The sequence below is a fragment of the Haliaeetus albicilla genome, chromosome 26 (genome assembly GCF_947461875.1).
Source record: "Haliaeetus albicilla chromosome 26, bHalAlb1.1, whole genome shotgun sequence".
Classification (NCBI taxonomy): domain Eukaryota; kingdom Metazoa; phylum Chordata; class Aves; order Accipitriformes; family Accipitridae; genus Haliaeetus; species Haliaeetus albicilla.
The window spans coordinates 20656867-20681837 of NC_091508.1; the positions used below are offsets into that span (position 1 = coordinate 20656867).

At 41.4% G+C, this 24971-nt stretch overlaps 1 protein-coding gene across 5 annotated transcripts in view; it reads left to right on the top strand.

The window, feature by feature from the left end:
- Positions 1-24971, top strand: part of DAB2IP (DAB2 interacting protein) — a 210831-nt gene that overhangs the window by 25279 nt on the left and 160581 nt on the right. For 2 of the 5 annotated variants that reach the window (XR_011322275.1, XM_069771196.1), the window contains exon 1: positions 18800-19182. The exons of 1 other annotated variant lie outside the window; for it this stretch is intronic. Coding sequence is in view for 3 of the 4 variants with exons in the window: in XM_069771196.1 (XP_069627297.1) it covers positions 19062-19182 (121 nt within the window). In the remaining variant the exon portion in view is untranslated. Of the gene's footprint in view, positions 1-18797; positions 19183-24971 lie in introns of those variants that run through there. 2 more of the 5 variants (XM_069771197.1, XM_069771193.1) reach the window with 2 other exon arrangements.

Here is a 24971-nt window from a genome sequence, read left to right on the forward strand (position 1 = left end):
CACCTTACCACATTGTCTCGTTTCAAAACCCAAAGCTTCTCTATTGTGTATTTTGTGTTTGTTAAATATATTGGTGCCCTGTTAGTTAGTTGTTCCTTGGTGAACCTTAGAAGCTACAGTTTTCCTTGATTTCTGTACAAGATTGAGAGCCACAATGTTGACTTCAACGAGCCACTCCTGGTAACCAGTCTTCAGGAGAGCAAGGTGGTGTCTACCAGCTGAACACAATAGACTAACCATAAACTCTCCAAACTATTGCTAAGCTTTTATTTTCTGAATCTTTTTCTGCTTCGACAGGTGTAGAAGCCGCTTTAACCTGTGGTGTGTCTGCAGCTGGCCCCCAAGGGTGCAAACACAGCTCTAATTGATTATCTGAAATGCGCAGCTTTAAGGGTCCTGCAGTTACTGCTCAAGCTCTACTGAGTTACTGCGCAGCTTTAGGCAGCAGAGTTTTACTGACTGCAGCAAATAAATTTGCTGTGCTTTATGGAGCACGGAGAAGCTTGTTTTCTGAATTTTAATCGTCTCAATAAATTGTGTTAAGATTGTGTTCTATTAGACTCCAGGAAATTAATGACAGCAATTCAAATATGGACATTATTGGGAAGGTGTGATGCTAACAGTACAGTTAGAAGAAAGTTTTAAAATTGGCTGAGGCAATAATGAGGGCGATAAGTATTGTAGAGATACAGAGTGCAGCTACCCAGGAATCCCCTTTCAGTCTTGCTTATTACCTACAGGGATTCTGTTGTCCCACTGGGGACTAACTGATGATGATTTTCAGGTTGCGCTTCACAGAGGTGAGGAAGCATTTGTAATAGTGATCAAACAGCTCAAATATAGAGATTGTAAAAAGGATATTTTCTTGTCAAACTATAGTTCTGGATCATTTAAGACGAAAACAGGAATTGCTGCCACTGGAGTTAGCACTTTCATCCTTAGAAAGCTTCTTTGCTGGATATGATCTATATTTTAATATAGTAAGAAAAGTAATAAAGGAGAAAGATTGTATTTAATGGGGAAGTGCAGTAGGATGGATGGAGCATCCTCCGATACCAGCAAATTAATCAAACCAGCAACATCAACAAAAATATTTTGATTCTGTGACTTGAAAGTTTGGTGTTAATGACTATGGCAATGAAGATTAGCAAATTTTACTTTCAGCCTCTTCTTGCCCCTGCACTAAGTGGAGGAATATTTGTTCTTTTCATTGAGGGCGTGGTTATACACCTTAGGGTCAAAGAGTGCATGCAGTGCATGGTTCTTAGCCTTTCTAAGGCTTGTCATTTGGATAGCTTTCAGATCTTTATTTGCAAGATCAGAATGTTTTCAAAAAGATATGCCAGGTTGAAGCCTCTTCATTGCTGTATCTCAAAACATTACATTAGAAAGCTGTAATGATTGATGAGCATTTCTCATTGCAATTACAGATGAGGAACAGCAACCAACAAATCATGCCACACTGGTATATGAATTACTGAGATGCTCTCTGTAGTCTGGCCAGCAAATCATTAAATCAAGCAAAGATGAGCAAGGGGCTGCCTGGATGTTCTCGCCTCAGCACAGCAGCTGAGTAAGCTGCTGTCTGTCTAAATCAATCCCTGTTCTGGGAATTGAAACAGTGGAGACATGAAGCCTGTCCATAGCCACATAAAAGACACATTACGGCTGCAATTCAGGGGGCTACGCCTAAAGCAGTTCTTTGAATCCCTAATCCTGTCAGCTCAAAGAGAAGAAAACGGGGAGGCCATACTTCACCATGTAAAACTTTTCTCCTGACTTTTACTTGAACTGGGGGATCTGGCCTGTGGTTCAGCCAATCGATGGGGAGTTTATGCACAGTGTATGTTGTAATGGGATTTTACAACACGGATCTTGGCAGATATATTTAATATCTGACAATTAAAATAGCTTGGCTGCGAAACACACTGAACATTGCCAGATTTTTATAAGATGCTGTGAATTCCTGACCTAGATATTCATTGGAGGAGGGAATTCAAGAAGAGGAGGGAAGCATGAACCAAGTATGGAAGACGACTCCTCACTTCTTACCCATTTCCCTTATTTGTTCTGAGTAGTAAGAATCTAAACCATGCAAAATGGGGTTAATAAAATGATTTAGGATGATCATAAGGTCAGCTCACTCTTAAAGTTGTTCCAATTTCAGTCTTTATATAATTTACCTTATGCTTGGGGTACTGAATAATGAAAAATCTAAACAAACAGAGCACTAAGCCTCAATCCTACATGTAAATCTGTGCACATGTGCTGCAAACAAGATAGCACCCATGGACAGATTTGTTTGTGTTGCCATGTGAGCCAAATGCTATGGTTTTGCTTCTTTTAATTATTCAGTCCTGAAAGAATTTACTGTGAAATCCCACCAGGCAGAGATAAGACTAAAAACCTTGTAATCTACAACTGTACAGGAGGGTCAGTTTATGGCCCATATGTGCTGGAGAATTTAGATGTGGAGAGAATCTTTCATCATGAAATGGGATGGAAACCTGTATTATTTTAGTCCTTTGCAGCATGTAAACTATTTCTGTTTATGATGAACCTAAAGCTTGGAAAAACCAAATGACTAGATCTAATCCAGATTTGCTATTCTGATGAATTTTTTCATTCTCAAATTAATTCAGGTTGTCAGATTAATTCAGTCCCAACATGGCAAGGGCAAGACAAATCAATTAGCTTAAGCTCCATGCGTTCTGAGGGTTTGGTCTCTCTACACTTCGCGTGAGGATATGCAGGACACTGCCTTCAGATGATTAGCCACTAATAGGGGAAGGGTCCCTTTAGCTTGCCACCCACCCTAATACCACTCCCACCCAAGTGAGAAGATTGTCAGTGAAAATATTTGAATGGTCTTACAGTTTGGAACTGAAGACCACATTCCTAGTGCAGTTACAATTATTAAACTATTATGTATTCTCCCGAGACTGCTCAGGAATCACAAATAATGCTTTAAAAAAAAATAGAATGTTTAGTTGTAGAAAATATGGCCAGGTCTGGTCTCATAAAAACAACCAGCCAATTTTTAAAAAATGTTGGGTTCCACAGTATCTGGAACTCTTACATGTCGTAACCTTGTTACATGTAAGATAGTTAGGGTAAATGGGTTTTCTGCAAGGGAATCCCCTGACATTCTTACTTGGAAGATTACTTCTCTGCTGCTATTATATACAGATTCTCCATCAGATTGAGAGTAAAGTCTCTCTCACCTCGTTTAAAAATATCACCAACCAAAGAGAAAGACAACACTTAATTCTTTTTTTCAAAAGGAAAAGAAAGTCATGTCTTGGGAAGAAGGGAAATCAAATAAAAAATTTAATGCTGGAGAAGAAAGGCAAGAAATGCAGTTGCCATGGAAACCAGAGCATAAGTAGAAACTTTCCAGCAAAGAGCAGAAACTAAAAATGAAAAACCGGAGTGGAGAGACTTGGCAGATAGCCAGCAGCTTCCACCACCTTCTTTTCTCCTGGTAACTTGGTGAGATTTTCTTAGTCATCTTTGCCACATTTTGGAAGTGCTCTGTGCATTCAGAGAGTAAAGCTGGGCCTGTGGGTCGGTGTACCTCACAAGGGTGAGTGAATGACAACATTGCTTGAGATAAGGCAGGCTGTGCCAAAACCTACACTCTATGATTCAGCTTGGTGCCACTTCCACTGAAGAAGGGGAAAATTGTCTGGGAATGGGCATAAGGTCACAGTGGGTTCAGGATTTATCTTCGAGAGTGGAAGCTGCTTTGTCTAGTGGTCGCAAAACACTGAGCAAGCCCTTCTTGATTCTTACCTTCTTCAAACCAAGGCTCTCAGAGTGCATTGCAGCAGTAGGCAAGCATAAGTCTTGGTGAGCCTAATTACTTCTCTGATGCCTTTTTAGTAGGGAAAACCAATACCCTGAAGTCTGCTCCAAGTGCTGCTGTGACTCAGACAAGGCTGGGGCACCGTAACGCAGATCTCTGGTCCTCTGCTCTCATCTCGGAGTTACACACTACTCCTTGTCAAAGGCCTGCCTTAGGCACAGGACGTGTTTCATACTGGGTTATTAGTCGCATCCAATGTATTTCTGAAAGCAGAGGCATATTGCAGACATTTAGTTCTATCTAGGACTCTGGGATTGTTTGTAGCTGGCATATTTAAGTCAGTTGTATGCAGTAAAGTAATATAGTCATTGGATTAGCAATTATTAAGTCCACATATGCTTTTTAGTGTGCCATGGAAAAAAGCAGGTTGAGAAAGCTGGGAAAGTTACCAGGCAGTGCTGTAAAACATTTGTTATAGCCAGGAACTGATTCGGGTGAAAGATCTTGAGCGTACCTAGGACCGTGTGTTGTTACAGATGGAAGTAATGAAACCTATAGCATTTAGATTTCATTTAGTCATATTCTTGAAATTAAGCACGGATGTAAGACTTTTGCTAATTTGACCTCAGACTGCTCAGCATCTTACATAATTGACTCCTTTTTCATGAACAAAATAGAAAACGCAGTGCAAGCCAAAAAAACCCAGCTTTACCTCCTTGTACATGAAGTCTGGACAATCTTACCTCAGATACAGCACCATGAGTTATGAAACCTGCCTGTCTCTCAAGTTTATCACTAACAACAATCACAATAAGGCCTACGCATATTTAAATCTGCTGTTTTGCCACTGACTTTACTGCTGAACTGTACTGTAACTGTCTCACTTGGACTATTTCTTTGCCATGCATATGTCTCATTTAAATATTATTCCAAAACAGAAGGGTTTGTGGGTTTTTTTGGGTTTTTTTTTGGTTTTTTAAGTTGGAAGTGTTGAAGCCTTGAGTAACTAACTTACTTGGATACTTCACTGGGGTTTCCAAGTAAAACGGATGTAATTTTTTTTAATGTTCTTTAGCATCTGTGCCTGAAAATGACTACACAGCAATTGTAGAGTATGACCTTGTATTTATCTTCCTAGGCTATTTTTAATGCCAAAGGCAAAGTTTATTCAGCTAAAATAACAAGTATGAGAGGCCTGGCCATGGTGTTTCAGTTCCTGGTTTCGGGGAGGGGGGGAGAAAAAAATTGTTCTCTAAGCTCCGCAAAAAGGATTTTTAAAGAGGAAAACAGATCTTGGGAGGAAACGTAACCCCATATATATTTGGTTAGCGTGGGTTCTGGGGACCGATTTCCATGGCACTGGCGGTTTTTTTCCGGTAAAATACACACCTCCCGGAGCTCCGGGAGAGCACGGGGCCCAGCTGCGGTTTCAGCGGAGCCGGCGCCCTCCTTCCTGCGGGGGGCAGCAGAGCCGTGCGGAGACACCCGGCCTCGGCCCGGGCCCCGGTCCTGGACCCGGCCCCGGCTCCTGCCCCGGCCTCGGCCTCGGCCCCGGCCCCGGCCCTCGGCCTCGGCCCCGGTCCCGGTCCTGGACCCGGCCCCGGCTCCTGCCCCGGGCCCGGCTCCTGCCCTGGCCTCGGCCCCGGCCCCGGCCCCGGCTCCTGCCCCGGTCCTGGACCCGGCCCCGGCCCCGGCCCCGGCCCCGGCTCCGGCCCCGGCCTCGGCCCTCGGCCCCGGCCCCGGCCTCGGCCCTCGGCCCCGGCCCCGATCCCGGGCCCTGGGCAGCCACGGCGCTGCCTTCCCTTGCCCGCCCCAGGGCCTGCCGATGGGGAGAGAAACACCGCGGAGAGCTTCTTAGAGGAAAACACGAACGTGCATTTGCTGGGTTAGAGGCACGGTAGTAATGAATGAATTTACCTGGAAGGACAGCTTTGACCAGATGGAAGATGGTACATCAGGCACTTCTCAGGGGCGTTGCCTTGTTACAAAAGAATCTGGCCTGGTAGAGAAAACTTCCCTCCAAGATGTTTTGGAATGCAGGTCTGTCCTCAGAACATAACAGTATTCCATTAGACTTAAAAGTGCTGACATGGCACTCGGTGTTTCTGGCATTTTCAGCTGAAAAGGCTTCCTCACTTCTTCCGTGTTCTTCTGTGCTCGGTGTATACAACAGATGTTTTTCTTGGGTGCTCAGCACAGGCTGTGACCACTGAAGTTGTCTTTGTTTTATACGGCTTAATTTGAAACTTACCTAATTTCTGTTGAAATAGTCAAAGTATTGATGGACTCCAAGGGCTTAATTGTTACTTAGGAATGCTCAGAAAAGTTGAGACAAATTGAATAGAGGTGTACACTTAATGTATGCGAAGTGAAGCATAGACACCATTGGCAAAAGCTTCAAAATAACCTGTATTATGTAGATCTATACACAGCTGTGTGTGTTATGGTATGAAGTTTATGAGTGACATGACCTAAACAAAAGAGCACTCCTGTTGCTGCCAAGATTAGATTCCAGATGACTCTGACTGTAACAAGATGCCCTCCGTGTAGTATTGCCACATACTGTGTAAAGGTAACCATAGGCTACTTCGCTGAATTGCAAAGAATGAGCATTTTGGGAAATTCCTATTCCTGATGTCTGTTTCGGCATTGCTGCTAAGTATTTTACCACTTCAGGTTTGTCAGTGTTTGCCAGACTGTCTTGTTTAGATGTAGATCTGGAGGAAATCTGTACCTCTGACCCTAATAAGTTCTGTTAGGAGCGAAAGTGCCTTTGTATAACGGGCTAAACAAGACCCTCCAAAATCCCTTCAATTCAAGGAGTTCTGGAGTCTGTTGCATTTAGCCTAATACAGCAAGTGTGGCCTTCCTGATCCCTGTGGGACTCTATGAAGAAAGGAGAATCTGGCCTTTTCCAAGGCTGATCACTAACTGTCGCTCAACTGCCAAAACAAATACAGTGTCTGTAAATGTTCGCTACCCCGCTTAGGATCATAGGGTTTTTGCATTTTAGACTTGGCCAGCAAGAATCCCCTAATACTGGTGAGCGTGGATGCTCAACAGCTTTCTCAACATAGTATAAAGCACACTAGCTTAGCCTAAGCACCAGGCCTGCCAAACTGCTTAGTTTTGGGAATCGGTGCTGCCCAAGCTGTGGTAATGGTGGTATAATCAGTTCCAGAGATTTTCAAAGCTCAGAATTGCAGAAACAGTAAAGGGGTATTTTTCAGCTAATGTCCTGACCTGAGAGGTCCTGCTGTCAGAATATTAATCTCAAGATCTTCCTCAAACATCTCTTTTATTGGGGGTTGGAACTGAATTTCAGAATGCAAAATGTGCTCTTCCCAGATTCTTCCCTGATCTCCTGCCCTACACCTTCTCTTAGCAGTTCTGTGTACACTGCTCTCCCTTGCCACCCAATCAACCTTAAGAGTCTTTAAATAGTCTATAGGCTCTGGGTGACGATTACCATATTGTTCCTCCCTCTGAAAGCTGCTCATGGCAGAAAAGACAAGAATGCATTGGAAATTACTTGCTCATATGTAGTTCATAGTCCAATTTTTAAATCATTTCCTGCTTCTATCATTTGCCAAGTCCATCAAACCAATAACCTACCCAGTCACCTGCCCTGTCCATCTCTTAGTGAGCAGCCTACATCACAAAAGGTACCCTTATATTTCAGAGAGATCTTGTCTGTTCCCTCGTGAATGTAAGCATCAAAACAGATATAGTAGTATCAATGCTGAAAATGGGCTGCACATAGGAAGATCAGTGTCCCTACTAAATTGTTATGTCGCTGTTTTTTTCTCGTCAAGGGGAATTCCCTTCATCCCCTTTCAGAAGAGCCTGTTAAGCTCAGCCAGTACCAAGCTCCCAACAAATGTCCTTTAATAGTTTCAGATTTCAGCTCCATGGCCTCTGACTGTATGTTCCTTTAATATGTTCACAACTCCTCTGGGAGAAGTAAGCCAGGAATAACCAACGCTTTCTCAAGCCAGGCTGCCTGCTTTACGGCACTCTGTGTTTCTTTTCCTGCCATATACGTACTTGCTCATCTCCACAGCTCACACTTCCTTATGCTTTTGCATTGCCTGTACTGAAATTAGGTGTTACCAGGCGTCTGAGAGGAGAGTGCTGCCTCCACTGCTTTCGATTTTGCTGGCTGAAGGAGGACAAAGGACTCTTAACATTTCTCTGCAGTCACCTCTTGGCTTGGCATACTGTTCATTTCAATAATAAAGTGTTTCCTTTCATTCTCAAACAGTCAGGCCCCTGCCAGAGCCATAATTGTTCACAGATGACTCATTTTGGCTGCAGGATCAAAACGAGGGAAAAGTGCTGTTTGCACAGTCTTTGAAACGTACAGGATGGGAATGGATGTTCACGCTTTATATTTGTACCATATGTTGTTTCTAAATTTTACTATAGAGCCTTTACATTACAAAAGAGATTCTAGTCTTGTCTTGGGGATGATTTAGAAATAAAAAGATAAGTAGAGTTTTGAGTTAGACTGAGATTAACAAAGACTGACTACGTAGTTTCAGCTGTGAAGCAGCAGCTTGCAGGGGCTGGCTGGGAGGCTGTGCCACGGTGGACCGTCTAATGGGTCTCTTTCTGCTGCGATATATATATATCTCTATGCATTGCTTAGGCGCTGCAGCCTTCATTGTGATTTTTATTGAAGTCACATTGAACTTTTCATTCTTTGTAGAATTTGTTTTGAAATCTCGCATTTTGAGTTGTAGCAGGTGTTTGCATTTTCTTCTGTGTAATGAAAATCTAATGAATGTATGTAGAGTGCTTCTAATGAACAATCACAAGTATTGATCAGTTCATTGCTCTGTTTGGGTGTTAGCTCTCTTTAAAAAGAGTTACGTGTTTACTTCAGAAGGACCTGTTGTGAGGTTCAGCACAGAGGTCAAGAACCAAGTTCTTTTTTAGGGTGGAGAATAAGGAAATGGTATGATGATTCCTGCATTGCTGTTCATGAGCAAGTACGTGCTCTGTCAGTTAGAGGTATTATCTGAGTCTCCTAGGAAGAGTGTTTTGAGGCCACCCACCCAACTATTTTAAATAAAACACCAAACAGGCATCAGAAAACTTTGCCTTCTTTGCATTAGTGTATCATTTTGACTAATGAATTCTACAAACCCTGCAAACCAGATCATCCAAGACTGCTGCCACATGGATGTACTAGGACCATGAAGACAAGCCATCATTGGATAGCCCTTTGCAGGTGCTCGAAGGAAAGAGTTAGACGTGTGAACCCAGTAGAAGAGAGTATATTGGAAGAATAAAGGATATAAATTCCGTAGGAAGGGTTTTTGCTGTAGCTTTTTCCTTCTAAAAATATAGTGGGCCTATTAGCAGAATGGGTATATATAGACTAGATAGTTACTCTTGCGAGTGGAAGAGCTGTATGAATAACTAGGAAGATAAGCAGAAAAAATTCTATTTGAACTGATACTGCAATAGAAGAGCATTACGTCATCATTTGGCACGAATAACTGTGTGCCTTTCTAGATGTTTTCTAACATTGTTATTCAGAGTGTCATTTATCAGATTATCAACCAGTTCTGTGCACAGAGCTTGTGAGGTCACTGAGGTAAAGACCTAGCAGTGTGATAATTTGCAGGGGTGGATCGTGTCTTGGTAGAGCTTGGGGACTGGAGATGTTAGTTGTTTTCACTGAGGTTCCACACTTAAAAACATCCCATCCCTGGTATTGCTTTTAGATTGTTTTTCATATTTCTGTTATTTTAAGGAAGGTCTTCACTTTCTGCAATTAGCTGAACTTGGACAATAAGTTCTCTCAGACCAGCACTGCGGTATTGTGCCAGAAGAAAGACCATAAATTAAAAGAAACCACCCTTACAATGATATTTAAAAATTAATTGCAGGATTTCCAGTTGGTTTTGTAAACCGGTCTTTAAAAACAATAGCTGCGTTTTCATTTTTTAACTTGTTAACAGAGTATTCTTTTAAAATAGATGGTGTTTTCTGTGATACACTGTCATGTAAGCCTGCTAAGGAACATGGCTAAAGAACATACTTGCCAAAATATTCCTTGGAAGAGTAATCTGATGCCAAAAAGCAAGTAAAACAAGCAACTATATTTGTAGTGTAGTTTGCAAATTATGTGGCAAGGAAAGGAAGAAAATAATCTGTCACATGAAAAATGAAGTTTGGATTGTGTGTATATAAATCAGTGATTTGTTATATGCACATAAGATCATTATCAGGCATTTCAACATGAATTGGAAGTGTCTAATCTATTAATTAATCAGGAAGTAAGTTTTACATAGCACGTGTAATCAAGTTAATCTTTCATTTCACTTGTCAACATAGACGCTGCTTTCAGTGTGATGTTATCATGAGATTAAATACCCCAAGTGTTGATTCATACTGCTGTGTAAATCTCATGTGTCCTTATATTGCACTTTGGAACCAGCTACACATCTAGAGGTGAGCATAGAAGTGTCTGCTTTCCTTGGAGCAAACTGGATTCCTCAGATTAGGTAAATGTTGTTTGTGCACAGAGTGAGTTACTAGACTATCTAACACCTGTAAAACCCTTTTCTTCTCCCCACCTTGAGTTAAAACAGAGTAGACTTCCATGCAAGGAAGGATAGTGATGCCCTGCAGCAACTTTCAGAAAGGCTGATCTTTTTTTCTGACCTTTTAGCACACCACATTGAAAAGCCATTCTATTAGAACACACAATAAATACCTGAGACTTCTGCTAATAATAACTAATAAATTCAGCATAGGAAGCCAGTGATGCCAAACTTCTCTCAGCTTGTTCCCTGCAGCAACACAACAGCAAGTTTACTACTGAAATACAAAGTAAAAATAGTTTTAGCAGCTGCTTTATTTTGTTATATGAATATTTTGATCAAGGTTAATGCAGAATACATAGTTTATTACAATAATTTATTATTACATCTAATAATTAGATTCCTAACCTAAAGGTAATGATTCTTTTTTATTTAAATTTGCAGATAGGAAAGTAAAGATGAGCATCTAATTCATGTCTGCATAGGTAGGGAGCAGCATGTGAATGTGTTCTTTGTATTAGCATTGATAACTAGTAATAATAACTGAATACCAGAATTCTACATGCAAGCTGCTTATTAGATGTTAGACTTCCCTCTTTGTTTCTGAAATTCTGTTCTTTCTTCCTCAATGGCGCAGAGTAGTCTGCTAGCTCCTGCTTTCTGCAAGATATGACTGGCATTACTTGTCTTTTATGGTTTGTCTTCTGCATTACCTATTGCAATGTTTAAGTCTTCTTTGATCATAAAAATTCATCATCTAGGCTCCCTTTCACACAAAAGGTTGGACCAGATGATCTTCTGAGGTCCCTTCCAGCCTGGGCTATTCTGTGATTCTAGTCTATGATTCCTGTACCAAACAAATTGTGTGTCTCTGCTACTTACCATGAATAATAGAGACTGCATCTGGTCAGGATGGATAGATGTCTTCAGAAAGATGAAATGACCAGAGTCGAATTTGGAAGGTGCAAACTTTGGGAGGCTGTGGTTGATCTCTGGGAAGTGTAGAGCCATGCACCTTTAAGCTGTCTGAGAGCTGTCTTCCACAAGTTTGACTTCAAAGCTGTCTTAGAAAACACTGACTTTTCAGTCAGTTATCCTCCAACCATCTTTTTAATCTTACCCATTGAGCACATATTGAGTTCTCATCACTCACAGGAAATCTTACACACCTGCACAACAGTGAAAAGTTGGAGAGAAGGCAGCTCACAGAGCCAACATTCTTCTGGAAAGCAAGATAGATGAGCTGTTTAAAAGGTGGTTAAAAAAACAAGATAAGGACCTTTTGTTTTTTAAATAAAATAAACAACAGCTTTCCTATGCTGTGATGTTTTTGTAATATGTTCCATTTTTTCCCCTCAAATTTTCAATGTGAGATATGCAGGATCTTGAATATCTTCCAGTTTATTTTTTCACAGTAAATAAGCTGATTTTCCCATTTTTACTGTACTAGAAAAGTGGTAGGGACTAATGTAAAAGTGCTTTTTATTTCCAACTGAAACAATAACAAAAAAATATTTTACAAACCAATTTTTTTCTGAATATTTCATTTGAACAAAAAGGTTGTTTTTGAAATAATCATAATGGCAAAAAAAAGTGCAAGGAGAAAAAAAGCATTACCGTGTGGTAAATATCATGGTTAATATTAGCACAAATCTGGGCAAAAATTCCCATCATTGTGTGTTACTGTAAATAAAAAGTTTCTCAACAGTTGTATTACAAGACTGAAGTGAATCAGCTTGGGGGGATCCAGACAACTTTCTTCATTTTCCTGTTGACAAAAATCTCGTTGAGTCTCGAGCGCTACTGGTACATGGTACGTTTGGTGTCTGCTGCGTAGCTCCTCCTGCGCTGAGTGGGAACTAGCGCCAGTGTCGTCTGTCAGAGGGAATTCTTTATGGCAGGATCCTTCTGCTAAAAGGAAATGTGTTTGTTTTAGTCTGGCTGGCTAGGTGACCCCTGTAAATAGCACTGTTAGCTCAACTGTACTCAGAGAACGAGTAAAAGAATTTCAATGAATACATTCAAGTTGGCTGCAAGTTGAGTTCACAGAAAGCCCCATGGGTCAGCTTGCAGAGGTCATAGCAGAGAACTGCTTTAATTTTGTCTTGGAGAAGGAAGTGGGAGATCTTTGGAAACCCAGACCTGAAGTAACTCTGTTAATCACTCAATGAATCATTGTTAACATTTTATTTTAGTAATAAGTTTTTTTGTAAAGAATAATCGGGCTTAAACAAATATTTCCTCCCAGCAGCTACTCATGGAAGACGCATGGTGCTAGGAAGTGTTGTACAGTTCCCATTTATGCATGAGGAGCTTTGTTTGATGTGGGGTTTTGTACAAGATTTTTCTTTTTGGTATAGGGATTTTTGCTACACAATGGAGACTTTACACTCACGGGTTTTTTTCTCCTGGGCTGTGGAAGGCAGCAGGCTGTTTTGAGGCACAGGATGTTTGATCCTGGTAAAAGTTTCTTCTTCAATTTGTGTTGGACTCCCTGTGCTTAATTACTTCATCAGGTCTATGGAAATCGTAGCACAAATCTTAAGATAGATTTTGACTTTCTAAACTTTCATCACCAGTCAGGTCATAAACCAAGTTATCTGAGTAGAGTATTCTTTATCATCAGAAATACACGTCAATAAATTTAGAGTAAGTTAACTGATTTTATTTTGGTCTCCCCCAGCTAGCTGAAAGCTGATTTGAAGAAGTTTATGTTCTTTAGCTCTATTGTTCTATTGGGAAGTAGTCAGGAAACATGTTCTGCTTTGAGGTCAGTCTGTGTGTTTCTTCCCTGTTCCCTTGCAGTACATGGCACAGGAAACATCTCCACTCGGGTTCTCAGACACACTGACTCTCCTTGGCGTTACTGTAACCTGCCCGGGGACTGAGCAGCCCTTCCTATGTGAATCACTTTGTGTGTTTTTCACAAAGCACTACACGTCCTTCCAGCACAATGAATAACATGTTTGTCGACCTCCTGTTTGCCTGTTCCACGCGGATTTGGAGCTGGTATGTCATACCAAATTCCCACTGTCAAGAAGCTGCCTGCCGTATGCAGAAATCAAATGTGGTCCAAAACTCAGCTTGTTGATAAACTTGTTGGGAATTAGAGGTAGAATTCCTAGGCTCTATTTTTATTTCTCTTGCTTCCTTTTTTGTGTGTGATAGTTGACAAACTCTTTTATTTACATTTTAAAAATATATTATGACTAGTTCTTAAAATCAGGACATTACTTATTAGAAGCAAATAACTGACTTTCCTGCTTAACATTGGGCACATTCCTTTGATTATTTTTTTTTTTACCTACGTGAAAAAGAGGAATTTTGTATGTTTTAAGTCCATTAAAAAGCTGAACAAGTATTTGCAAAAGCATCTATGCTCTGTTGGATGAAAGACACTGTAGAAAATAAATTTATTATTATGCTTAATACTTATTCATCACAAGGGGATTGTCTTGAGAGAGCGAGGAAGCTCCATTAATTCTTTGGGCAAGGACTAAGGGATCCGGGGTATACGCCTAGCTCTGCCCCAGCCTTCCCACATGACCTTGTATAAATCACTCTGGGCTTCACTTCTCCATTCATGAAATGGGCATGGTAATTATTATGCCTGCGGTGTGTGCAATAGTGTGTGCATTTAGTTAGATCATAAGTACTATGGAGAAGGAATCATCTCTTAATTGGTGGTGTATGCAGATCCCCAAACAATGTGACATTGATCTTTTTTTGCATCTCTGGGCACCGCCATAGTAAATATGTGGTAGACATACTGACAGTAAACAATAGTAATTGTATGTAGGGAGCACTAATGCTAAAAGAATTCATGCCCTGATTTAACTTCTGTAAGACCTCCTGAACACTTGTTTAATATTAAATTATTCAGATGCACATTCTTCCTCTTGCCTTTTTTATATGGCACTGCTTTTTCTACTCATTAATATCATTAAATATCTATATTATGTGTAATGACTACTTTCTATTTACATTTGGATTTCATCACCATACAGACAGCAAGAGTATTGCATAGTGTTTGGGTAGCTATAACACCATTCAATAAATGGAGAGCAATGAATTCTGTGCTTAAATTTAATGTAAATGTTTATTTCTCATTTTGATCCCAAATCTGTGTACCACCTTGTTGCAAGGCTATCAAAAAGTTGCTACATTCCACCTAAGGTGGTAAGGAAATTAATTTGCCTACGCGCAGTCTTAAAATAATCATTGTTTTCCATTAAAATATTAAGAAGAAGTAGTTTACTTTTAATTGTGTGTATGAAACTTTCCTTTTTAGGTCTTCAAACAAATATGTCACTGAAGATTTTGGTGTGGGTACAGCTGAATTAAAAGTTAAGTTATCCTTACACAAAGGAAATTACCTTCCTCTCTGGCTTTGCATATGAGCTTATGTATCTCTGGTAGCCTTGAGGCATTAAGCCTGGAAATCTTCCAGCTTCATAGTATGCTGAACTGAAGACTGCGATGGACTTGTAAGCAAATTCAAGCAGGCACATCTTGAGAGTGTCTAGGATCACTGGCAAGAACACTGTTATATTTCTCTTATGTATTAAAAGACAGATATTTTGTAGAGATTATTCCCTTATTCCTTTTGCCTCGGATTGTGAAATGAATATAATCATTCTTCAGAGGTAGTGTAGTTAGTGACAGGGAAATCTGGCTTGCAATCTGATTTTTTTCAACTTCTCAATGATCTGTCTGCAGTTCATTGATCTAATGCAAACTAGAAATTAAGCTGATATCCACCACTCCTCCCTTTACTGGCCAAGGCAAAATCTTTTCTTGTTTGTTTGTTTTAACTTTTGAAAGCCTCAGTTCAGTTCTTTGTGGAAAAAATATGGGAAACTGAAATGAAATCACTACAGCTGCTGTCTTCCAGAAGGTAGTCTAAATTCAGAGGCCATATAATTACATGTATGGACAAATCAGTGTATCCTCATACCTGTACAAATAGAGCTTTTGGGGCCAGGCTGGGCCCCACTGACAGAGCACGGAAACTTTCACTTTCAGAGTAAGGAATTCAAGTTCCTTGCCATAAAATCAGAGGGAGTTAGGAGGAATGATTGTTTCCCTCTAAAGCCCTTTGGGAAAGCAAGAGGTTTAATGGTAGGGGCTGCCTTGGGAACGTGCATTCTGAAGTACAGTCATTATTTTCCCAGCACAAAGCAATAAACAAATGATAAAAAAGGCAAGTGTTAGCCGCTGGGGAGGCATGGCTTCTGTCGGCCTCCCTGGACCAAGCAGCCCCGCTATAGCTGAGCAAAGCCTCAGGCAACAGCCTGCTTCTTTTGATGTCAAAGCAAACAAGCCAATGTTTGTGTAGCTCTCCATCTCAGAACTTATTTTGGTGCTAATTTAAAATTTATTCACATGCTGTTAGTTTTGGTAAAGGAGTGAAATAAATCCAGTTTTAAGAAGGCTTAATGGCAGGATAACAGAAGTAGATGACAGGGGATGCCAGGTCAGCTGTGGGTGCTCTGATTTTCCTCTAAAGCTCAACAGTATATCAGACTGGATATTTTACTGAGATGTCAGTTTGGTAGATATTAAATTTCATGGTTAGGTTTGTGTTCGGTGTTGGGGAGGAGGAGTTTACACCCCCAAAATCACTGCTATGTTTGGCTCCATTTGCTCCTCTTACTGAGAGATTCAGCAGAGCCCATGACTGAACCCATCTTGCTTTTTGGAGGGAACAGCCAGACTGATGTGTTATTTTAGAGAGAGAGATTTTAATGTTGTCAACTTCCCTCCAGAGCAGTTAATATATCTAACGTTTGCAAGTGATAGATTCTGCTATACACAAAAGAGTGTTTGTATCAGGATGCGGCTTTCAAAAAGAAAAAAGAAAGAAAGAAAAAAGAGCAGTGCTGGATTAATTGGAAAGGTCCAGACCAGTCACATTCCCTCCCAGATGGGTCATTCATTTTGTTCCTTGCTGCTACGTAGCATCTGAACTCAAAGCCTTCAAAAACGTTGTTGAAGTGAGAGAGACAGAGGCAAGCTGGCGAAACTTGAACAAAACTCCCAGGCATTTATGCTTTTATAGTGAGGCTGCTTTCTCTTGTCACGATAGTTTATAGTCCCCCATTAACTTCTCCTGTTTTATGGTCACCTGTATGAATGTTTCTGAAAGTACCAGGTTGATTAAAAATCCCTAAACATGGAACAGATGCTTAAGTACCTGTAGGTGAACGCACAGACTGCAGGCCCATCGTCGGGTATCTCCTGATCGTTTCCACCTGCTCACAGAGGTTGGGGAGATCAGCAGCGCCTGTGTCTCGCTGCATCCCAGGTGGATTGAGGATGAGTCACCTGGCTCCAATTAAGCAAAACCAAAGCACGTGAACCTTCACCTTTTAGATTGTCTGAATTTGGGTGAGCTTTTTAAATGGTTTTGTTTAAACTTTCCATCAGTGCCTTTTTTTGCTGTTGGGAATGACTAAAGGAGAAATAAATTGGATAGGCTGTTTTAAAGACATTTCTAGTGACAAAAGCGTAATGGAACAAGATTCTCTTAAGAGCTACCAGCTCAGTTGTTAGGACACAAAAATGCAGAGAGTCACCTGAATATTTGGCTTCTTGTCTATAGCAAATCTTTCAACTGAACCTCAGTATTTTCATCACTGTCTTCTAGATGTTCTCAGCCCTGCTTGTGAATTGAATCAACTGCAAAGGATGATCGTTCATCTGTTATTAATGGTTATAGTTGTTCCTGTATTTTTTGTTTGTTTTTTAACCTGCCCAAATATGAAAAAAAAAATTATTCTGGATAACAAGGAGAGGGCAGATGCATAGTAACTGAAGCCTTTTCCTTTTTGCCGGGATCTGATGTGGGATTGGGTGGCTGATGGTGCCGGGGGTGGAAGCGCGGAGGAATGTCCCAGTGCAGCATCCCCCTCCCGAGCCAGGCGGGAGCCTCTGCTGTCCAGCTGGGATCTGCCTCCTTGACCTGAACTTGCCATTGCCCCCTTGATTGGCTCATTCCTGCACTGCCTGAAAGCTGGGCTGAATTCCTCACGTGTGGCCTCAAAACCAGGCATGGACTTCACTGAACATCCAGGCTTGGCTTTTCCTCCTGGAAAGGCCTTTCTCAGCTGGTAAACATCATGGGTTTACTCCTCAATACGTAAATAAGAAAATACATGTTTTGTAGAATTCTGATGTTTTCCACAACTGCACGAGTTTGTGAAATCCTAAAGTTAAGGTGGCTGGTTGGTGGTGGGGAAGGGACTTCTGTCCTGGCGAGGGTAGTGAAGTCTGATAGTTTCTGCCTCTTCTTATTGAAAGTACAACACAGGATAATCCGGGGAAGCTTTCAAACTTCTGAAGAAGCTCCTGCTAACTGGGGAACATAGCTCGTCCTCAGCCAAGCCTGTCTAGTCCTACAGCTTCACAAGACACCACAAAGATAAATTTGCACAAATGTCTGGGAAAAATGACAAAACTAGAACACAATGCAGAGATGTATTGTGCAAATGTCATTTTGCAGTTCATCCCACTCTGATGAGGTTTTCCTGTTATCTGCCAACTTGTGAGAAGAAGTGGCAGCGCGTTAAGTTCTTGGCCACCATTCTGGTTTTCTGAAATGTTGTCTATCGCTCTTCCTTCAGAGCGCTTTTTGTGCTGGCAAGGGAAGGAGCTTAGATGAAGGATTCTGGACAATTCACTTCTGACCTTTTTAAACTGTAAATGTGGAGTGAATTTTTTTATCTGGTTAGTAAAATTTTTTTTCTTTTTCTTTGTTTCTTTTTCTTTTTTTCCTTTTCTTTTTCTTTTCTTTTTCTTTTTCCTTTTCTTCTGCTCCGTGACTTAAAGTGTTAATTCTGCCCATTGAAATGTAATTTTATTGAGCAATATGAGCCGGAGGCGGAATCTTCACTGCCATCAGAACCCAAATGGTAAATAGGCTCTTTCTCTAATTTGTGGGATGTGCTATAACTCAGTTTGAATGTTGAAAGGAAATGGGCCTCCAGGGGAGTCTGGAGCTCTGTTCATTCAACTTCTAATTAAAGTTTTCCCCTCTCAAGTTTCACTTTATTTTCCGGGGCTTTTGCTCCATGATGATTATTAACATGTGTCCCATGGCCAGGAAATCATTATACCCTTCCCCAACCCAGTCTTTCGTAGATACCTCCTGCTGCAGACCAAGCCGCCTGAAACTTCATCTCCGAAATGATCTGATGGCCGGGGCAGGTAGAAACTAGCTGGCACCCTAAGGCTCCCCAGCCGTTTTTATGCAGCAAGCTGTTGATTTTTTCCAGTACCGTTTGATCAGATGTTGCTGTCCGGCGGAGAGGATCCAGTCCAGGATTTCTTCCAGCCTATTCTTCACGTTTCAAGAGCCCAGGCCAACTCTAGCTTCCTATTCCAACTCCAGCAGGCTTATCTTTTTGGGGGCAGGAATTGTTAGTACAGTTTATCTTGCTTGCTGCAAGTCCTCCCTCAGCTGAGACATGTACTCTGGTGCTGCGTTCTTTTTTTCCTCTCTCTCTCTTTTTTATGTTTTCTTCTTGTTGTTTTTCTTTTTAAATGTGTAAAGTGAAGAGTTCCTCTTCCCCCCTCTCCCTTTCCACTCCAAAGAGCCAACCTCCAGTTAATTAAAGGCTGGAACTCTTGCTACTTTGCCAGAGGGGAGAGTGAACCTGTGCCTGCATGTGTGTGTGTGTAAAATAGATACAAAAATGTCAATGAACAGCAGGAAAAGTTCTGGGAGACCGTCTTACTACTATCGACTGCTCCGGAGGTCACGACTTCAGAGACAGCGAAGCAGATCCCGGAGCCGGAACAGGCCGCTTAGTAGGGGTAATTGCAACAACAGTTCTCTTTAATTGACAGTGCAAAGACATACGTGCTGTTGCTTACAGGTCGCTTCGTTACTGTAGATAAGGATGACCAGTGTGAATATTTGTAAGTGTACCTGCTCCCTATGAGGCGCGTGTCGAGCTTTACGGAAGGTCAGTTGCTTGTGCAGTGCTGCAGTCATGTCTGGGGAGGGAGAACGGCTTAATTTTAGGAGCTTAGCTGGGGGAGTCAGGCTTGGGTGCTGTTCCTTACAGTGGCTTTAACACCTCGTGTAACTCTAACTAACCCAGACTTTTCAGTTATCCATGGTTCAGTTTTTTCAATTTGTATAATTAAGGTAACTACTTTTTTAGGTGAGATGTTTGGAGGCCTAACTGGTGATTATAAAGATTGGAAAATCCTTGATTAAGAGATGGTATCTATATGCTAGAACTTCTTGTTTTTCATGAGCTGAGTATCACCGGGGGGGTTGAAATTACAAAGCTGAGTACAGTTTAGGGCTAGGATTTTCAAAAGAGCCTAAAGATTGTGGTCCTGGGGCATTGCAAAAACCTATGGGACTTGTATTCCCAAATCACTTTGCGCTTTTAAAAATCCTGCTCTAAAAGGGCCTATTTGTCCTCATCAGCAGGAGTTAGGTCCACAGAGTAATGTTTCTTTAGGGCATACTCACTCATGCAGCCCATTTATTCTACTTGAGGCAGCTACTGACCCAGTTGCATTTTTAAAATAAGCTATTCTGGCTTTCTCTTCTAGTGTGAAATAAATGTTTATTGATGCTTATGCCTATCTTTAAAGCAGTCAAAGAAGCGGGAGTCTTTGAGTCATTTTGCTGTTGAACTGTCTTTTCAGAAAGGAGGGGAAAGGGTTGTGTTTGGCCTCTAGTGTGACAACCCAGTCATATTTATAATGTCTTGAGCTTAATCAAAGCCATTAACTAAAAATAACTTGTTTTGTTACTGCATGAATAAAAAGCCATAGTAAAAAGCACCACTGCAACACTGCATCAGGTGTTTGTGCAAATCCAGGCTTGTACTTGTCTCACTGGAGTTAATTCTGATTTATGAAGTAGATTGTAAAATAGGCTCTAGCACTGCAAGATTTAGCTTAGTGCAATGTCCTCTTTCTTCTTTTCCTGGCATACAGTACTTTTTTCAGGATTTTGAATCATCACTGAGAAAACAATAGGAAGCTAAATCAGTCCCTGAGCTTCATCTTTTCCTTTAAGCAGGCAGTGTTTTTCTTTCCATGTTGGTTTTTTTTTTGTTTTGCCTGTCAGGGAGGAGTGTTTGTAAACTCAAGAATGTAACAGTTCCCTTCCCCCCTTTATTTGTGTACTGTGCAAAACCAAAATATTTTACTGTCATTTCAGTCACTGTGACAAACTAAATGTGTTAGTTTCATTTAGGTAACCCAGTATGAACTTAAAAGTGTAATTTGTCATGAACACAAGGAATATGCAGGCAGATTTGATGGAAATGGAAATCAACCCTAATGTTTGTAAGAAATTGGATTTGAACCAACTGAAATCTTGCTGTTGATCTCTCCCTGAGTATTTTGTGTTTGTCACACTTTGTCTCTAGGATTCCTGCCTGCTAGGAGGATCATAATACTCAGCACTAGTTGAGCGCTTCTTATCTGTAGATCTTAAAGGGATTTGCAAATCTGGAGAAGAATTTTCCCTTTATTTTCAACATGTTTTTGTAAGAGATGCAGAAAGCAAGTTGTGTAGTGGTCGTGTCACACAGCAAGGTCATGTAATAAGTCAGTGGTAGGGCTTGGTCCAGGGTCCGGAATCACTGCCTGCTGCTCCAGTGCCTTGGCTCCCAGTCTGGACAGAGTGGAAGAAGTGCTAGAGCACAGCAACAGAAATACTTCCCTTGACAGTTTTGATCCCACTGGCAGGTTAACGAACAGGAGACTGTAGGGGTGTGGGAGCTATGGAGACTGCAGAAGTCAGAATGAGTTTCTAGATTTTTGGGGGTTGATGTAATGTTAATTTCCAAAACCTACAAGTCTGCATGAAGGAAGGAGCCGAGGGTCCCCTTCTCAAATGCTAATCTGCAGCGTAATTTGCTATCTGTAGCTAAGATAGTCATAGATCAGATATCCTTGGTGGGAGGTTACCATCAATTCATCAGTATTGGAGTTACTGCACAGGAATTGGCAATGGTCTGTTTTGCCACGTGTGTTTCCCGGACATCCTCTTGGCAACATTTTGCTCTCTCCAGTCTCCGGACCCTTTGCCAAGATCCCCACAGAGCCCAGGTAAGCCTGTGGCCCTAGCTGGAGGAGCAGTGATACCTGGAAGTTGAGCTTTTCCAAGGCGTGTCACTTCAGCAGATTATCAGCATGCATTTAGACAGGGAACTTGCTGAGGATCAGGCAGTTGTTGCACATTTACCAGGGAGGAGGAGATCTCTGCTGGCATACAAGCCTCTCTCCCCATCTGGAGTCATTCACTGTTTGTGCTGCATCAATCCTGGATGATAAATACCTGATGCCAGAGCTGACACTGGAGCACCCATGAGATGCAGGTGCTGCCATCTGCTGCCAGCATGGCTTCTCTTCCAAAAGCTGTGAGTCAAAGAACCTCTTTCAGCCCACTCTAGTTTATATCAGTCAGTCTCTCTGAATAAAGAAGAGGTTGTGTTTAAAAGCATGTATTTATATACTGCCACTTCCCACTCCCACCCCCCTGAGGGGGCAATGCCACCTATCCACGCATGCCCTTCTAATGAGCACTGCTGCATGAATGCTGCCTGCTGGCCTTTTGTAAGTATGGAGTGCAGCCTGCCCGAGGACGAACAGTAAAAGTCAGGCTGGGGTTACAGCTTGCACAGCTGCATCGCAGTCCTAGGCAGTGGCTGTTATAGCTGAGACCTAGTTTGGGAAATTGGTCTTGCTTCCTGAGGTGCAAAGAAAGAGGTAACCACTCCCTTCAGGAAAGTTCTGCTGTAGTGCATTTTAGATAGGCAAAGTGAACAGAATTTGCATTTTCTATGCAAGTATCTAAGGAAAGTAGGGGAGTGCTTTCTGCTGGGACTCCAGATGGAGACAATCTGATGTGGCATGCAGAAAAATGTATAGGACTTTCAGCTGTTCGCAATGACAGCCAGCTTATTTGATGGTTTGTGTGATGGTATCCTCCATTCTAGAGTTCTCTGGTTAGTCCTGGTGCTTTTAACACATTCATCACAAGTTTCAGTATGTTTGCCAGTCTGTCCCTTTGAGAGGTCCAGGGCTAGAATAGTTGAAGAACAGTGAAACTGATGGGGGGGCAAATCAGACCAGAACAGAAAGGCATGCTATCAGGAGGCTTGTGTGATCACGCCTCCAGCAAGTTTAAATTATTGATATTTGATAATGGATAACAAGACAGGTTTTACCCCACTGTTAATCTTTGTTAGAATGATGATAATGTCTGAAATCTCCTGGCTTTGCTTTCCACAGAGATTCAGGACACGCTGCAGGTATACGTTAGTCAGTTAAAAAAGCTAACTGCAGAAACCCCATCTCTGCCTTGGACCATCTGTTCAGCTCAGAGATGTGTGTAAGTATATGAGGAATCATGGCAGTAATTATGATTACTACCAGGTGATCCATCTAATGTAGTGGAAGGTACTTGGGAGGCAGAGAGGGTAGAAGGAAAATTCTCAGTAAAAACAACACCTGCTTCTGCCTGCAGTACTTTGATCTGTGGCTTTCTTCATGGTGTCTCTGCTTCCACTTAATTATGGCTATAATGAAGGAACAGGGGTCAGTGGCAAGTGTTCTGAAAATTCAGTTTGCTCACAGAAACTACTCACGGGTGCTCCATTCACAGTTTCATATCTGAGCCAAATGCATCTTTGGCTTCAGGTCTTTCTTCTGTAAAACTCTGTAGGCAATCAGTTGTCATCAAAGCTCTAAGAATTTGAGAACATTTTGAGTTCCTGATCTTGAAGGTTAGTGTTCCTGATACTTCTGCCTCTGTCAGCTCCTTGGACATAAATGTCTTGCTCTAAGTTCTGTTTATCACAAATGCTTTTCAAGGTCTTCTACAAAAAGGATTTTTATTAAACAGGCTTTCTTCTTCTTTTCCTTTGATGGCTGCTGTGAAGAGAAAACTGACTGATCTTCAGCAAAGCCCAGTATTTTAGTACACCAAACACTGAGAGCTTGGAGGCTAAGGTCAGACCATTTTTTTTCTCAGCGCATGCTATTCAGATACACATCTCTTGAAAACGGCTGGAATTTAGTCTTTCTCCCTCTGTTTGATGAAATGAAAACCTTTTAAGTGATAAACGAAAGATCAACTTATACCCAAATAGCCAATACCTTAGAGGTTAAGGCACTCGCTGGGGACAAGGGAAGCAGAGACTTGAAAATTGTCCCAGCATGTAACAGAATGACATAACAACAAAGGAGGTTTTATTATATTTAAAGCTAGCTGATATTTCACACACTTCTCTCTAATCTTTCCTAGCTGAAAATCTATTTTGCAGCATGTTAACAAAAAGTGATGTTCAACCAGGAATGCCACATGGAACTTCTTCCTTTCCACCTTTGCAGGGCTTTGTCCTGTAGCCCAGGGCAGTGCCCTGGACACGACTGTATTACATGTTGTGGGGAGACGGATTTCTGTCTCATTTGAGATTTTGCTCTTACTGAAAATTCCCACTATATTGTTAAGTAAGATTCAGGGTTCTGAAAGTAAATAATTCACATGAAATGTTTAAACAATATTTTGTTCTTTTCATGACCCACAATTAACTTTTCTTTGAATCACACTGCATGCCTTTCAGATTTTTCAAAGCATGTGTGTTTCAATGTATATCTTTTGTCTGCACTTACTCTAAATGAAGTTTAGCTTAGATAGTTCTAGCTATGGCAAAGGCCTGGGTATTAGAATACCTACATCATATCTGAACCTACCTTTCCTGATAGATCAGTTTTGACCAGACCTGCCTATCTCCAAAGAACAGTGCCATAATCAACTAATGAATAAATAAGCAAATAAGTAATTTGTCGTGTGCTGTCCAAACAGAACACGTGCCCACAATTCCAATGCCTTCTTGGGGGGGGGGGGGGGGGGCGGGGAGGCATGCCAAACCAGTATGTGCCCCTCAGCCTTGATTTTTCTTTCTGTGGTCTCTACTTTTAACAAATTGAATAGTCGTTATGAATACAATACTACCATCAGAACCCCATATGTGCACCTGCCCATAAAGGGCACACATTACTATAACCTCCTCTTTCACACTCGCTTCTATTACTGGGTTGTCGTTCGGATGTTTTGTATTGCATCTAGATTGTTATATAATAAATTTGTTGAGAGACACCGTATCTGACAAACCTCTAGTAGCAGCTTTTAATGGTCTGTAAGACTAAAGAGTATGTTTTTTTATTAAAAGAAACTGATTCTGCATCAGCATGTAGAAATTTGAAATATACAGTCTTACCCTTGCAAATACAAGTATGCCTATGTGTTGCATGTATTTATATTGGCAGGCAGAAATCTGAGTAAAATGTTCCAGTTTTACTGTTGTTCCCTGACTCATATCCTACAAAATTTGACAAGATGAGTGATTTTGCCTTTTCAGCACATCTTTCTTTACCAGTGGTTGATACTGAATGAGGTATGGTCAGCAGGAAGTCAAGTCTGGAAAGAAAGATGAGCATAATAACATATTAATGGTCAATCTGCCTGGTCGATCTGGTCTCTGAGGCGAGACCGAGCCACTGTACCTTGGGACTCCCATGTGGGCTGCCCTGCTTGGCCACCTTCCAGTCATAAGCATCGGCGG